Source organism: Arvicanthis niloticus, chromosome 24, assembly GCF_011762505.2.
Source record: "Arvicanthis niloticus isolate mArvNil1 chromosome 24, mArvNil1.pat.X, whole genome shotgun sequence".
In the NCBI taxonomy this organism is placed as follows: Eukaryota; Metazoa; Chordata; class Mammalia; order Rodentia; family Muridae; genus Arvicanthis; species Arvicanthis niloticus.
In genome coordinates this window covers 12,188,703-12,204,220 of record NC_133432.1, presented here as the reverse complement: position 1 = coordinate 12,204,220, position 15,518 = coordinate 12,188,703, and the positions used below count along the sequence as shown (strand labels likewise).

General features: G+C 46.7%; 1 protein-coding gene across 1 annotated transcript in view; it reads right to left on the bottom strand.

Moving 5' to 3' along the window:
• Positions 1–14,814, bottom strand: part of Naa25 (N-alpha-acetyltransferase 25, NatB auxiliary subunit) — a 51,293-nt gene extending 36,479 nt beyond the window's left edge. Inside the window, exons 1-4 of the mRNA XM_076922691.1 lie at positions 14,662–14,814; positions 4,414–4,499; positions 3,339–3,477; positions 985–1,103 (exon numbers count right to left, since the gene is read on the bottom strand). Of these exons, the coding sequence (XP_076778806.1) occupies positions 985–1,103; positions 3,339–3,477; positions 4,414–4,499; positions 14,662–14,719 (402 nt within the window). The 5' untranslated portion in view covers positions 14,720–14,814. The remainder of the gene's footprint in view (positions 1–984; positions 1,104–3,338; positions 3,478–4,413; positions 4,500–14,661) is intronic.
• Positions 14,815–15,518: the final 704 nt, after the last annotated feature.

Below are 15,518 nucleotides of genomic sequence, written 5' to 3'. Positions count from 1 at the left end.
ATTTAAAAAGAGGTGTGCTATCCATACACACCTGTAATCCCAGCACTCGGCAGGCAGAAACAGCTTTTGTAACACACGCTTACAATCCCAGCTACTCAGGAAATTGGAGGCAAGAGTAGATCCAGTTGAAGCCATTCTGGTCAAAAAAGGGTCTGTCTTTCTCTAGCCCAGGCTAGCCACGATCCTCTGATCTTGCCTTCGCTTCCAGAGTGCTGGGCTTACAGGCATGTGCCGCCTCGTCCAGCTCATACTCCTGGAGACCAGAGCTCTGCCCACAGCGGGCAAGCACTCCACGGACTGAGCCCCAGCCCCAGCCCCGGGACTAAAGGGACTAGTCTAAAGGACTGAGACTATAGCCAGCACACGTTCCCTGTGTTTATTTAACCCACCATGACCCCCAAAACAGTAAATAGGTAACTATTAGCATAACATAGCTATTTAGAGCTTCAGAGCACAGGTTTTATTTTTCTGGAATATTGGCTTTATCCAGAAACCAGTTTCAAACCTGTGTCCAAAAGAGACTCCATCAAATGTACACAAAGAACCCCTAAAATAAGATTACTGGAAGTAAGCCACTCTGGCAGTCAAGAATGATTCCCAGTGAACGGTGAACCTACTCAACTCTCAGACAGCTAAAACAGCTCAGTTAACTGGGTATAAACGTACTTTAGAACGCCGGCTGTCTGTCTGTCTGTCTGTCTGTCTGTCTGTTCACTGTGCTCTGGGACTTCTGCCCACTCATTTTCTGGACCCTGAACAGCAATGTCACCCAGGAGAGCAATCTGGAGCTGACAGTAAAGCAAAGCAAACACACCAGCAGCTAGCCAGAGGCACACCTCCTCAAGTAAAGCATTTCAAACCCCGAACAATATGAAACTGGCTGATCTCTCTCTCTCTCTCTCTCTCTCTCTCTCTCTCTCTCTCTCTCTCTCTCTCTCTCTCTCTCTCACACACACACACACACACACACCTGGGCGTGGTTACCTGCTGCATCTTCTTGTACTCGCCCACCCTGGCATAGGCCATGAAGAGGTGAGAGTGGTACTCCTCGCTGTTAGGGACTTTCTTCACAGCCGCCTCATAGAGTTTTGTGACTAACTCCGCTAAGAGGAAGACAAGCAAGCTTCAATTATGCTCCCATGAGAAAAATCCTAATGCTCTTCATTTTCCTGTTTGGTTAAAACAGTGGTTCTCAACCTTCCTAATGCCTTTAATTCAGTTCCTCATGTTGTGGTGACCCCCAACCATAAAATTACTTCATTGCTACTTCCTAACTATAATTTTGCTACTATTATGAATTGTAATATAAATATCTAGTACTCAGGATATCTGCTATCCACCCCAACGGGCCTGGTCTCCAGGTTAAGAAGTGCAGGTTTGCTGAGGGAGGCACTGCCCATCTGAGCACAGCTCCTGTGCTTCCACCGCCTCCAGCCTTCAACATGCAGGGAAACCAACTGGAGCTCCCCAGGGTCCCCTGTAATGTCATGTTCTGGGCTTCCATGCTTCTCCTAGAACCCAAACTCTTCTATCCTCTCTTCTCCTCAGTAAGCCCCACTGAAGTAACCAGCTCAACCAGTTTTCTCTGCAGGTCCTGCCCTAACAGTCTAATTCTCCACCCCAATTTGATCACTGTCTCTTCTGCTGTGTTAAGCTCCCACTGAAAGATAAGGCCTCTATCACAGCTTTTACGACTGATACCAGACGCAACAAGGTGTGGCAGCTCCTACTTGTGGGACACTGCAAGTTCAAGGTCTGCATGGACTGAAGTCAAGGCTATTCTGGTCTAGTTAATGAGACCCATCTCAACATAAAAAACACATTAAGGACAAGAAGTCCCTCAGCTTAAGGGCTGAGTACTTGCCTAGCATGTGTGAGGCATGTTTGGTCCCCAGTACCACAGAAATAGCCAACATTGGCTTCTTCAGATTCACACAAAGAAGTGCTTTCTGATACAATTCTGCTTCTAACTGTGGTGGCTTCTCGGAATGAGTACCTCCTGGCAATGAATGTGGAGAGCTTTTAGGGCCCCTTTTAGGAATTTGGCAGGAATTTGATATCAGGCTGGGACAACAAGTAGGCTCAAGGCAAATACAGGAATGTACTGTCATCCTTGTATCTGGATCATCCTGACAAACCCCTAGACACAGTGACTTTGTTTATTGCCTTGATTTTTGCTCTGCTAGTTCCTTGACTACTCTGTTTATATCTTAAGGACTGACCATATTCTTTGTATGTACCCAGAATGATGTAAAAGCAGACTGGAAAAAATTAAGCTCGCCTCAGCCTTAGAAAGGCTGGGGTCATGCTACAGTGTTGTCTAATCGTCTTTTTCCTTTTTTAATCCTTGCTCTTGCCCTGGAGAACCTGTTGACTGAGCAGGCTTAGTCAAATGAACGTGAACTCACTACAGCCATGGTGACATCAGCCCAGAAATGCATTTCACAGAGGCACACAGCCCAGACCCAGCAACAGGAAACTCAAGATAAGCTAAGGGGGCCTTGGCACTGGAGACAAGACAGAGATCTGAAGCCAGCAGAGGGTACAGGTGCAGTTCAGGGGTAGAGGGACTGTCCATCTTGGGTAAGAAAGAGGCAGGGAGGGAGGGGGCAGCAAGCAAGTCAAATCAAAGTCATTCAGGAGAGCAAGTGCTCCCTGGGGAGCCTTTCCCAGCATCAACAGTGTTCCGGTGCCTTCTGCCTTTTCTCTGCTGAGTGCAGTGGAGCACAGCAGACATAGCTGGAGGACAACTCTTGGACATTTGTTCTCTCCTCCTACTGTGGGCTCAAGGGCTGAACTCAGGATGTCAGTCTGCATGGCAGTTTCTACTTCTGAGCCATCTTACCAGCCCAACAATATTCTACTTCTTAAATATAGGGTGGTTTCATGAGTATTTATTATGACTCATTAACTTCAATAAAATATTATATAAACAATGTAAATAATATTTATAAAACAATATATTTCATAATAAAGTACTTAAGAAATCCAAGCAAGGCTAGAGCATGGTGGTGCACGTCTTTAATCCCAGCAGCAAGAAGCCAGAGGCAGGTGGATCTCTGTGAGTTCCAGGCTAGCCAGAACTACATAGGCACCATCTCAAAAAATATAATAAAATAAAATAAAGAAAAGAAGAGAGAGAGAGAGAGAGAGAGAGAGAGAGAGAGAGAAGAGAGAGAGAGAGAGGGAGGGAGGAAGAAATTAACTGGCGCTGACTCTCACTCCAGTAAAGGAAGCTAATGCATTAACTACCCTGACAAAGCTCTTCACAGGCCACAACCAGTACATTCATCTCTATGTCATTCACGTGAGCAGGGGTGATGAGGAAAGTTACGTACGCCGATGCATCTCTCGATAGAGGATTGTCAGGGCCTGCAGGGAGTTGTCATCTGTGGGCTCAAGGGCAGCCACCTCCTGAGCCAAGGTGAAGGCTTCTTCCTGTTTTCCGGTTCTCTGTAAACCAATGGCCTTGAGAACCTGACACAGAAGAGAAAGAACAGCTAAGGAGGAAGGATGGGCTCCAGTTCTGCACCTGGGCTGCAGTGAAGCCCAACTCCAGAAAGCCAGGAGGGTATGAGGGCGAGCCAGGCAAAGTGCTCCTTGAAGCACTACAGCTGAGCCAGATGTCCAGCATGTGCTCCTGACCCAGTGCTGGGAAGGCAGAGGCAAGGGGTCTCATGGCCAGCCAGCCTAGCCTAATTGGCACTTTCCAGACCAGTGCGACTCTGTCTCAAAATCAATCAATCAATCAATCAATCAATCAATAAATAGGTTTGGCTGAAGAAAAACACTTGCTGGTCTATAATGACGATCAAACTTTAGATCCCAGCACTCATGTCAGGCAGCTCATAACATCTGTAACACCAGCTCTAAGTGACCCAATGCCCGTTCTAGACTCCATGGCCATGGGAGTTGTGGGGGGTGGGCATATACATACAGACACACACATAATACAATTTTTATTTGTTTTTGATTTTTTGAGAGGCAGGGTTTCTCTGTGTAGCCCTGGCCATGCTGGAACTCACTCTGTAGACCAGGCTATCACTGAACTCAGTCAGAGATCTGCCTGACTCTGCCTCCCAAATGCAAAGATTAAAGGTGCCACCATTGCCAGACTATAAAATCTTTAAAATGTCACCTGTTCCTCTACATGTACTCACATGTGCACCAAAATCCATGTGCAAACAAACAAAAAGAGAAATAAAAAATTACAAATACAACTCACAACTGAGCATCATGGCACAGGTTTTTAATGCCAATACCGGGAACACAGAAGCCAGTGGATCTGCGTCTGAGGTCAGCCTGGTCTACACAGTAAGTTTCAGGCTCGTCTGAGCAATTTAGAGACCCTACTGCAAAAACATATACAATATAACCCACAAATGTGAGTAACTACAGGGCAAATGCAGTTACCTTCGCACAGTGAAGATCTTTGTGTTTCTTCAACAGTTTATCAGCTTGCTGGATTGCCATTTTATTATTTCCATTATCAAGATAATCTATAAAAGAAATCAGTTATCATAATCCTTCACCATCAAACACAAGAAATACAGTTTTCTTTGAGATCTTCATAAAGTTCCTTAATTTTTTATTTAAAACATGTCAGAAGCTGGGCATGGTAGCTCACAACTTTAATCCCAGCACTCAGATCTCTGAGTTCAAGGCCAGCCTGGTCTACAGAGCAAGTTCCAGGACAGTCAGGGATACACAGAGAAACTCTGTCTTGAAAAACAAAACAAAAACCAACCAACCAATCAAAAACCCAAAAATTAACAAAACCAAGACTGCTTCTGATGACTCTTCTGTAGCTGCTCAGTACCACCGTAGCATGCACTAATTAAACTTTTCTATTAAAAAGCAAAATCAGGCTGGAGAGCCGGCTCTGTGTAGGAGTGTGCAGCTTATGTAGAGTTTAATTCCCAGCACCCATGTGGTAGCTCACTCACCAAGTCCTCTGTTCCCCACATGGTTTTTGTTTGTTTGTTTGTTTGTTTGTTTGTTTTGGAGGGGTTTTTGGACATTTTACTTATTTCAAGTGTATAGGTGTGTTGCCGGCATATATGTCTGTGTACCATGTGTATGCCATGTCAGGAGGTCAGAAGAGAGCACTGGATCCCCTGAAATTGGAGTTATGGGTGGTTGTGAGATTCCATGTAGGTGCTGAGAACCAAACCTGGGTCCTCTGGAAGAACAAGTGCTCTTAACCACTGAGCCATCTCCAGGCCCCTGATTTTTCTTTTTATAATCTCTGAGAAAACAATGAGTGGTTATAAGTTAAAATGTATTTAAGCAATAAAGTTGGAGTTTTTAAAATCTTTTTTTTAAATATTATTTTTTAGTATGAGTGCTGTCTGCATGTACACCTGCATGCCAGAGATGCCATCAGATCCCATTACAGATGGTTGTGAGCCACCATGTGGTTGCTGGGAACTGAACTCAGGACCTCTGGAAGAACATCCAGTATTCTTAACCACTGAGCCACCTCTCCAGTCCCACTTACTGTTTTGTTTTTAAAGGAATTCTTGGGGCCAGCAAGATGGCCGAGCAGGTGAAGGCACATTCCACTGAGTCTGACTACCCAAGTCAGAACCCGAGGACCGGCATGATAGGGGACAATCAACTCCCAAAGTGGCCCTCTAGCCTCAGGTGTGCAGTGCACACCACACAGTAAAACATAAATGTGACAGGACATTTGTAAATTACTCTTTAATATACAGGCTTCAAAGCTGCAGTGGACCAAGCCCCTTCAATCAAACATCAAGTATTTATTTTGCCTCAAAATTCCAATGCAGCGAACAAAACATAGGGTTGCTTTACCCAAAAGCCTAGGGAAGGAGAAAGGAAGCAGGCAGGGTGTGAGGAACACCAGCCAAAAGCAAAACAAGGCTCTGCTGTGAGCAACTGAAGCTATCTGCCCATTTCAAACCAACGCTGATTGTGTCTGTGAGTGAAAGCCATGACTCTTTGATATGACTGCCACAGTCAGGTACTCCATGGCCTCACACAGGTACCTGACCACCCCTGTGCAGTCAGTACACTATCTCATACATGTTCAGCATACGAGACATGGGAATTCTAGACATAGCTGCCCATGTGACTGTCCAGTTTGTAATCCCCCCCCCCCCCGTCTCTCTTCTCTCCTCCTCCACAATCCTACAATACTGTCACACTCTTTCTGTGTGCTCCCTGTGCAAGGCCAGGCAGGCATGCTTTTCTTTGTGTCTGGCCTATGTCACTTAGCAGTGACTGCCAGGTAGCCACAATGCCCTATCTCCCTTCTGCCAAAGGCTCAATTTAGTATTTTGCTGTGTGAATATGTGTATCTTAAGGTCTGCATCCACACACATGTTAATGAAAATCAGCATTTTGGGGGGAGGGGAGGCTACTCCAGACACTTCTTATTTATTTTTAAATGTTGTGTGCATGAGTGTTCTGCCCGCGTGTATGCCATTTGTACAGCTGCTGGAATCAGGGGCCAGAAGAGGATGCTGGAGCTCCTGGAACTAGAGTTACAAACAGTTGTGAACTGCCATGGAAGTGCTGGGAATCGAACCCAGAGCTCTGAGGAGCAGTCATTGCTTCTAACTGCTAAGCTACTTCTCCTATCCCATTTACTAAAACCGTTGGCAGCCATGTGAACACGAGCTCTGCTGTCTTCAGTGCACTCACTACTGAGGAGCAGCAGTAACAAACACTCTCCTCTGTGGAGAATTACAATTGAGAAGAAAGTCAGAGAGCCCAGTACGCAGGCAGAGGGACCAAAGAATCCTAGCCACCTCAACAGCCTAGCATCTCAGAGCAGCAGCTTCCTTGCATCCTCAGCTGTCCTTCTGGGACACTCGGAGAGACAGCCCAGCACCGGACAGCCGCTCTTCCCATCACACTCAATGCTGCCCCCGTCTGAGCACTGCCAGCTTCTAGGTTCACAGAGCACACTGGAAAGGGGCCTGAACTCACTGGGATCATCGTGCCTCAGACTCCAAAATGCTGAGATGACAAAATGCTCACTGTTTTAACACTCAAACTGGCCCCACCCCTACCCTCTCACCCCAGACCGACCCCAGTTTAGGATTGTGAAGTGAGTGTTTGAAGCCAGTGTGGGTTACATAAAGGCCATCTTTTCTTTCTTTCTTTCTTTCTTTCTTTCTTTCTTTCTTTCTTTCTTTTTTAAGTAGACTTTCTCTTAGCCTAGATGAGCTCAAACTGGTAGGGTAACTATTTATAAACAATCAAACCTGGGGTCAGGACTAAGGACAGTTCTCTATCACTCTAAAAGGGACAAGGCTATGATACCCTGTACCAGCCTGCCCACGGCCTCACTTCTGAGAAGGGGCTCCACTGGGGTGATGTGGTGAAACCGCATCTAAACCACAGAACTGCAGCCCATCCCAGTGTGGACATTTGACCCAACCTGAGTAAATCAGGTTTCTTCATGATAACCAGAAGCTACCACACTGAGAGCACAGAAAGCCATGGGCAACCCCAGACGGAAAAGCCTACATACATGGAGTCTCTTAGGTTATCAGCAGTCTATTAGAAGCTTCCAGGGATATAAGCAGGACGATGGTGACAAAGAAAATGCCACCTTCTGTGGCATGTGGTTTGGCTGAGGGCTATTGCTATTCTCTTAGTAAAAGAACTCTTGACCTCGAAGTCAGATAGAGGAGAAAGCTTCACAGGCATGGCAGGCAACAGCCCAATGGAGAGCATTCCTTTGGGTAGGTGCTCCTCCCAAAGAGGACTAGAACCCACCCAAGGCTCTCCTGCAGCCAGCTTGGCCCACTACCTCCTCTTACCTTTTCACTAGTATCTTTCCTTCTTTTCTATTCTTTGAATAGAGGGTGCAGACAGGAATTTAGTGACTTTTTTTTTTTCATTGTTTCCTCCCAGCAAGAGATACAAGTTTCTGTTACTAATAAGGATACATATTATAATTATTGGGGAGGGGGTGACATAGGGATTTATGCATGTATCCTAGCCAGAACTATGCAGCCAAAATGACCTTCAACTTTTCTTTTTTTTTTTTCCTGGTTATTTATCTTTTTTCTTTTCTTTTTGAGACAGGGTCTCTCTATGTAACCTTGGCTAGGTGGAACTTGCTATGTACACCAGGCTGGCCTTGACTTCACAGAATTCTACCTACCTGTACCTCCCAAGTACTGGGATTAACGAGGAAAAAAAAATATATACTTAACTATTTATTTGTGTATATGTGGAGTACACATGTGCCACAGTGTGAGTTGAAAGCCAGCCTGGTCTATTATAGTAAGTTCCAGGACAGCCAGAACCACACAGTGAAACCCTGTACCATAAATAAATAAATAAATAAATAGCCAGCCTGGCACAGTGATGCATGGCTGCCATCCCAGCTATCAGGAAGATGAGCTAAGAGGATGAGAAGTCTGAGGCCAGCATGGACTACAGAACAAGACTATCTCAATGACAAGGACTAATGAATGTCTCCATGTGGCCTGGTCCATCATTTGCCCCTTTTAAACCATTCCCCACGCCTTGCCCACTTCGTCGGACTATATCCTCTCAAACTGAGCCTAACAGCCTTCTCATCTTTTAGAAAGCAGGCAGAGGGGCTACTCAGTGTGCAAGAGCACTGGCTGCTCACCTGCAGGGCTAGAATTTGATTTCCAGCACCCACATGGCCGCTCACAAACAGCTTAACTCCAGGACTCTGACATCTTCTCACTTCAGTCACCAGGCAAGCATGCGATGCAGACACACACGGAGACAAAACACCTGAACACATTCAATAATAACAACAAAAGTGCAATAAAAACATCTAAACGTGGCAGTGGTGGCGCACGCCTTTAATCCCAGCACTTGGGAGGCAGAGGCAGATGCATTTCTGGGTTTGAGGCTAGCCTGGTCTACAGAGTGAGTTCCAGGACAGCCAGGGCTACACAGAGAAACCCTGTCTCGAAAAAACTGAAAACAAAATAAAACAAAAAACAAACAAACAAACAAAAAAACCCATCTAAACCTATTTCCTACCCACTATTCTGAGCTTTTTCTTAGAACACAGGCCTGATAAGTAGATAAATCCGTCAGTGCTTCCTGCTGTCTTTTAAACCAGAACAAGAGCTCAGCCAGCATCCAGGGAGTGGAGGCAGCAATGTCAGGAGTGGAAGGCCCTGGCTACAAACTAGCATGTGGTCAACCTGAACTAAATACTCTGAAAAAAAAAAAATAAATAAAAACAAAGATCGAACCTCTCAAAGGAAAACAAAACAAGTTTCCTGGTCCTTCAAAGAGCTCCCAAGACCCCATTCCTCTCCGCCTGGTTCCACTTCTACTCTAGAACCTCCTGTGGAGGAATTTAGTCCAGTAATAGGCAGCTCTGGCAAGGAATCACATCCAAAGACCTAGGTCTGTGTGATCTGGCTAGAATGCAGACCTGCCACACACCTTTAATCCAGGACAATGAAGGGAAAGTCTGCAAAATGATGCAGCCATGACTGAAGTGATGTCTAATAGAGGGGCAGACAAAGTGACAAATTCCAGAAAGAGCTGACAGAGTGAGTCAAAGATAAGATATGCCCAACTCTCAGGTAAATGGCATGGAAAGAAAGAAGGAAAGGGAGAGAGAGGAAGAGAGGAAGGAGGAGAGAGGGAAGGAGAGGGAGAGAGAGAGCACAAGCAGTTTTACTGGGACATTTTTACAGAAACAGGTAGCAGGTGATGGGTAGCAGATGAAGACAGAACGAGCCAGAGAATGACAAGGAGCCAGATGATTAGAACAGGTTGCCAGAGTTAGTCTGAGGTCCAGCAGAGCAATTCAGTGAGAAATCAGTTTGAATCAGTCAGCTTGGAGAGGAGTTTGGGTCAGAACAGCTGAACTGAACCAGCCAGCCAGTGTTCAGAAAGAACTAGAAAGGGTGAACTTATTCAGCAATAAGCTTCTGGTGAATAAAAGTTATGATTACAGGGGCTGGAGAGATTGAGGATAAGAGGACCGACTGCTCTTCCAGAAGTCGTGAGTTCAATTCCCAACAACTACATGGTAGCTCACTGGCGGGAGCAACCCAAGGGCTGGGGCAGCTTACACAACTATCTGTAATGGGATCTGATGCCCTTTTCTGGTGTGTCTGAAGAGAGTGACAGTGTACTCATATAAAAATAAAATAAATAAAGTTATGGTTACAGCTGGGTGTGGAGGCTCACACCTTTGATCACAGTGCTCAGGAGGCAGAGGCAGGTAGATCTCAATGAGTTCCAGGTTAGCCTGATCTACAGGACTCCTGTTAACTCTCAGGGTTAACAGGTTAGCATGTGAAATTTTTTTCAAGAATGGTTTTCTTTTCTCCCTGTCCCCAGTGCTGAAGATTGACCCTGTGGCATACACACACTGGACAGACACTATCACTGAACTACGTCCCTATGTAGACATAGCTTTTTGAGTGTTTATGTTCTCACTACAGAAAAAAAAAAATGTTGGGTGTTTTTTGGTTTTGTTTTGTTTTGTTGCACATATCCTCCCCCAGGCTTTGTAGCCTTGGCTACAGCAGTATGTATGTAGTATATGTAGTATGTATGTAGTATATGTAGTATGTATGTAGTATATATGTAGTATATGTAGTATGTATGTAGTATATGTAGTATGTATGTAGTATATATGTAGTATATGTAGTATGTATGTAGTATATGTAGTATGTATGTAGTATATATGTAGTATATGTAGTATGTATGTAGTATATGTAGTATATATGTAGTATATGTAGTATGTATGTAGTATATGTAGTATGTATGTAGTATATATGTAGTATATGTAGTATGTATGTAGTATGTAGTATATGTAGTTCCAGTCATCCTGGAGTTTGCTCTGTAGATCAAGCTGGCCTTGAGTGCATAAAGATCTGCCTGTCTCTGCCTTCAAGTGCTAGGATTAAAGGCATGCAATAGCACTGCCCAGCTAAAAAAGGGTGTTGTACTAAGTGAAACTTCCACAGAAAGTCAAACAGGCTGGCATAATAGCTCAGGAGGTAAAGTGTTGGTCATGCAGACAGATGGGAGCTGAGTTTGAACCCCAGAATCAAGTAAAAAGGATGGACACAGTGGCAAACTTGTGTCCCAGTGCTGGGGAGGCAGAGACAGGTTGGTCCCTGGGAGACTGGTTGAAGTCTAGGCTACCTGGCAAGTGCTAAGCCAAAGAAACCCAGAGTCAAAAAAGCAAGATAGAAGGTACCTGAGGAATGACACCCAAAGCTGACCTCTGGCCTCTACATGCACATACATTCACATGTGTACACACACACACACACACACACACACACAGAGTCATCAGTCACCATAAATAATACCTTGTCACTACTAAGATTCACACAGTTAACACTGCCCAACAAAAGACTCAGAATAAATAACTACCCTTGATTCAAGACCTTTCAAGTTTTTACTAATGAGCTACAACAAAATAATTACCTGCCCTATGGTTTGACTAGACACCCAAGGGAAACACCCTAATTCATCGATGACGTGACTGTCACTGGAGAGTCTGCTGTAATTGCGCTACACCTGACCCTATCTAAGACAAGACTGCAATGCACAACAGATTAGAACAAAGGGTCTTGTGTGTGCGCATATGAGTGTTCACAGGTTGGTGCTGTGTGTTCGAAAGTCAGAGGATAACTTCCCAGAGAAGGCTCTCTCCTAACACCATGTGGGTTCCCAGGATGGAGCTCAGATGATCAGCAGTGGCAGCCAGTGCCTTTGTGCACTGAGCCGTCTCACAGCCCCAACATAGGCAAGAGCAGCAGGAAAAAAGCGCCAGGCTCCCCAACTCAAACTAAAGTGTCAACAGGTGAGAACCAGCAAGAGGTTATTTCAAAAAGGCAGAAGAACGGATAGCTCGTGGCACTAGCCTTTAATCCCAGCACTCACAGACTGAGACAGGAGAATCTTGAGTTTGAGACCAGCAGGAGAAACTTAGGGAGCTCCCGACCAGTCCAGACTATAGAAGCCTGTGTTCAACCCCAACCCTACAACTCCCTCCTTACAGCCTGAGCCCACGAATCTGTCCAGCATTCGGGTCCCTTCGGCGACTAGCTCTCGTTAACGATGAACATCGATCTGCAGCTGAGCTCCAGGCTGACTGATGAGCTTGCTCATGGGTCAGCTAGTGCTGTCTGGACTTAAGGACGAGCAGTTAGGAGCATCAATGTGTTTGAACAACAAACTTCAGAAGCTGTAAATCGAAGCCTGTAGCAAGGCCTATCTATCCACCTTATATGAGCCCCTCAGAAGCCCTCCTCTACTCTCTCTCCTAGCTGGAACAAAAGCCACATAATTCAGGCTTCACTTTGAGAATACGACCTGTCACTCTGATTAATAAATATATCCTGATGTTTGGCAATGTGAAATGGTGCTTTTTATTGAACAATTCAAAACACTATTAACTGTAACTGAATATAAGACCAACAGCGTCCTCCTTGGTCTTCAAGAACAATGTTATAAATCTAATTATTCTTTAAAAGGTTTTAGGTTTTTTATAAAAGACTTTTCAGAAAAAGGAGAAGTCAACAGGCGGTGTCTGTGTAAGGATGTGATTCACAAACCATGAACCCTTAACTTAAGTTTTACTTTCTATTACCCAGAAGCAGGACAGCTGCAAGCCAGAGACAAGCCTGGTCCACACAGGGCCTGCAAAGGCAGGATGTGTAGCAGTGGGGAAATCTGAGTCCTCTTTCTGCTATCCCCCACCTCTGTGATCTTAGACGAATCAAAGTGACACAATGTCCAGCACAGTGGTTAAGACAGTGAGCCTGGAGCTCAAATTCCAAGTCCAGGATGTATTAGAGCCAGCTAAACCATGTAAGAGCAATAAACTCGCTGCTCCAGCTGTTTTAAGGGGTGTGTGTGTGTGTGTGTGCTGTGTGTTGAAAGCTCAAGGGCACTGACTGGAGTAAGTGTTCTGAACTCACGATTATCCACTGCACAAGGCCATTACTGCTAGAAACAGGTAAAGGGAAGGTAAACCATCACACAACATAGCACCTTAAGGGCACTGAGATGGCTCAGCAGGTTGCTACCAGTCCTAACAACCTTTATGATATCCCCAGGACCTTTATGATAGGGGAGAACCAACTCCCTCTTGCATGATATCCTCTGAACTCCACAGGCACACAATAAATACCGTTCCTGTGACCACACCCTACCACACACGCCCAAAATACATTTCAACAAACGTTGAATAAAATAAAATAAAATAAAAATGCCATCAAATACACATGAAAGTATGACCACTGGGCATAGGGCCACATGCCTGTAATCCCAACAGTTGGGAGGCAGAGGCAGGAAAGCTGCAGCTTTGCGTCCAGCTGGTCTAAGTAAGGAGTTCAGGACCTGGTACTGAAACCTTGTCTTTAAAAAAAAAAAAAAGCAGCTGGGCCTGGTGGCCCACAGCTTTAATCCCAGCACTCAGAGGGCAGAAAAAAAGCAGGCCATTTCTGAGGTCCAGGCAGTCAAGGGCTACATAGTGAGGTCCTGTCCCCACATCCTGGCTTATTAGTCTGTAACTACAGCTCCGGCGGTTCCTGCCGCCCTTTTCAAGCACCAGGAATGCATATGGCCCACAGACATCAAACTGGCAAAACCCCACATATGTACCAATTTGCTAGAGACACAAGCACCCATTCTGCCAAGGGGGGGGGGGGAGGAGAAAGAGGCCAAAACACATAGCCGCAGTGAAAACGTGAGGTCTACTGTAGCAAAAATCGACGGACCTCCCTTCCTCATCAGTACCCGAGACAAGACCACACACTCATCAACGAGAGGCATCGCAAAAAGAAAGCACCACTTCCAGTAACAGAACATCTCAGTTACTGCAAAAGTGTTTCTCTCTGCCTCGGTTTTGTGATTCTTTCATTCTACTGTGGTGGGAAGATGACAATAAGGCACACCTTAAAGCCTGTGGGTTTGGGATGCGCGCCGTGGAGAGGGATCCACTAACGCATAAGCACGAGGAAGCCAAGCTGCAGAGAAAAACCTCAGACACGGTGCTGAAAAGGAAAACCCTTCCAGCAGCCTGGCCGGCCGCTCCGGCGACAACACCAGCTACGGTCGTCTCTTCCCCGCTATTCTGGGCCGGCGACCCCCTCCCCCCCCCGGCCTCCCACGTGTGCCCAGAGCAGCTGTTCTGCACTGAGCAAGCATCAGGATGAGGCTCGATCTGAGTGACCTTGCATCAGCCCCTTCCCTTCTCTGGGCCTCAGTTTCTCCAAGTGCACTAGACTACATCCTGTAAGACAAGCGCCGGATCCTCAGCCTAGTAACCAGAACCACCATCACTGGGGCATCTCCCTTCAGGAAGGAGCTCCCACCGTCACGCTGGAGCCGGTTGTCACCTGCAAGAAAGACCGCGGGGCACCTCGGGAGCGACTGGAATAAAGCAATCTGGTGATAGCGCTGGTCTCCAAGCAGCGGCGCGACCCGCGCGGCCTGACAGCTGAGCGCACACACTGTTGTCGCCTCAGGGACCAGCAACGCCGGGCCGGCGCAAAAGCGAGGCCGAGGCTGCGGCCTAGCGCCCCGCGCGGTCCGCCCCCTCGTCGCCTCGCACCGCGCGCGCCCCCAGCGGCCCTCCTGGGCCTTCGCCCCGGCCAGGGCAGGCCTCGGATTGCTGCGGTGGCTAACAGGCCGGCTTCGGGTACTCACCGTAAATGGGCCGGAGGCGCCGGTCGTTAGGGTCCTGCACATGGCCCCGCGTCGCCATGATGACAAGCGCAGAACCGCAGTGCGCACGCGCTGGGCAGGCCCCCGGGAAGGGGCCGTTAAAGGGCCAGCGTCGATCTCGCCGACGTATCGCGATAGTGGAGGGGAGGTACGACGGAGTGCGCCTGCGTGGAAAGGGAGGCTCGCCTCCCCTTTAATTGGCGCTGTGGTTTGATTTTGTCAGCGGAATCAACTGGACCCTAGGGGCAGTTGTCGCTGTTGAAGGCTGTTTCCCGGTGAGAGGGAGAGGCGTGGAAAGCGAGAGTGCGGCTTAATCCCACTAACTGTACATCTAGAAGAACCAGTTGGCCTTGGCCTTGATTGTGGAGCAACCAGGAACTTGTTGAGTGTGAGCCCTGGGAAAGTGCTTGCCCAAGAGTGAAACTGTAGAAAAAGCTTACGAGCCCTCCTCCGCCCCTTCCCTGAACCCAATTCTGTGCGTGTCTAGACACTAGCTCAAACTGTTTAAGTCGATTGTTTTTAATATTCACACGGCGCTAGACGTTATCATTACCTTTCTTTGTACAGATTTGCTCGCCCAGCACGGGGTTATGCGTGCTAATGAGGCAGCGAGAGTGACAAGAAGCTAAAGGTATACACTTTTAATCCCAGCACTCTGGGCCAGAGGCAGGCGGATCTCCATGAGTTCGAGGTTAGCTTGATCTACATAGGACAGCAGAGGCTATGTAGAAACCCTATCTAAATAAGTAAATTAATTAAACAGATAAATAAGTTCTCCCACCAGGTGGTTGCCTGCCTTGGCTACGGGCATTCCTCTTTGTACCAACAATTTTGCTCTC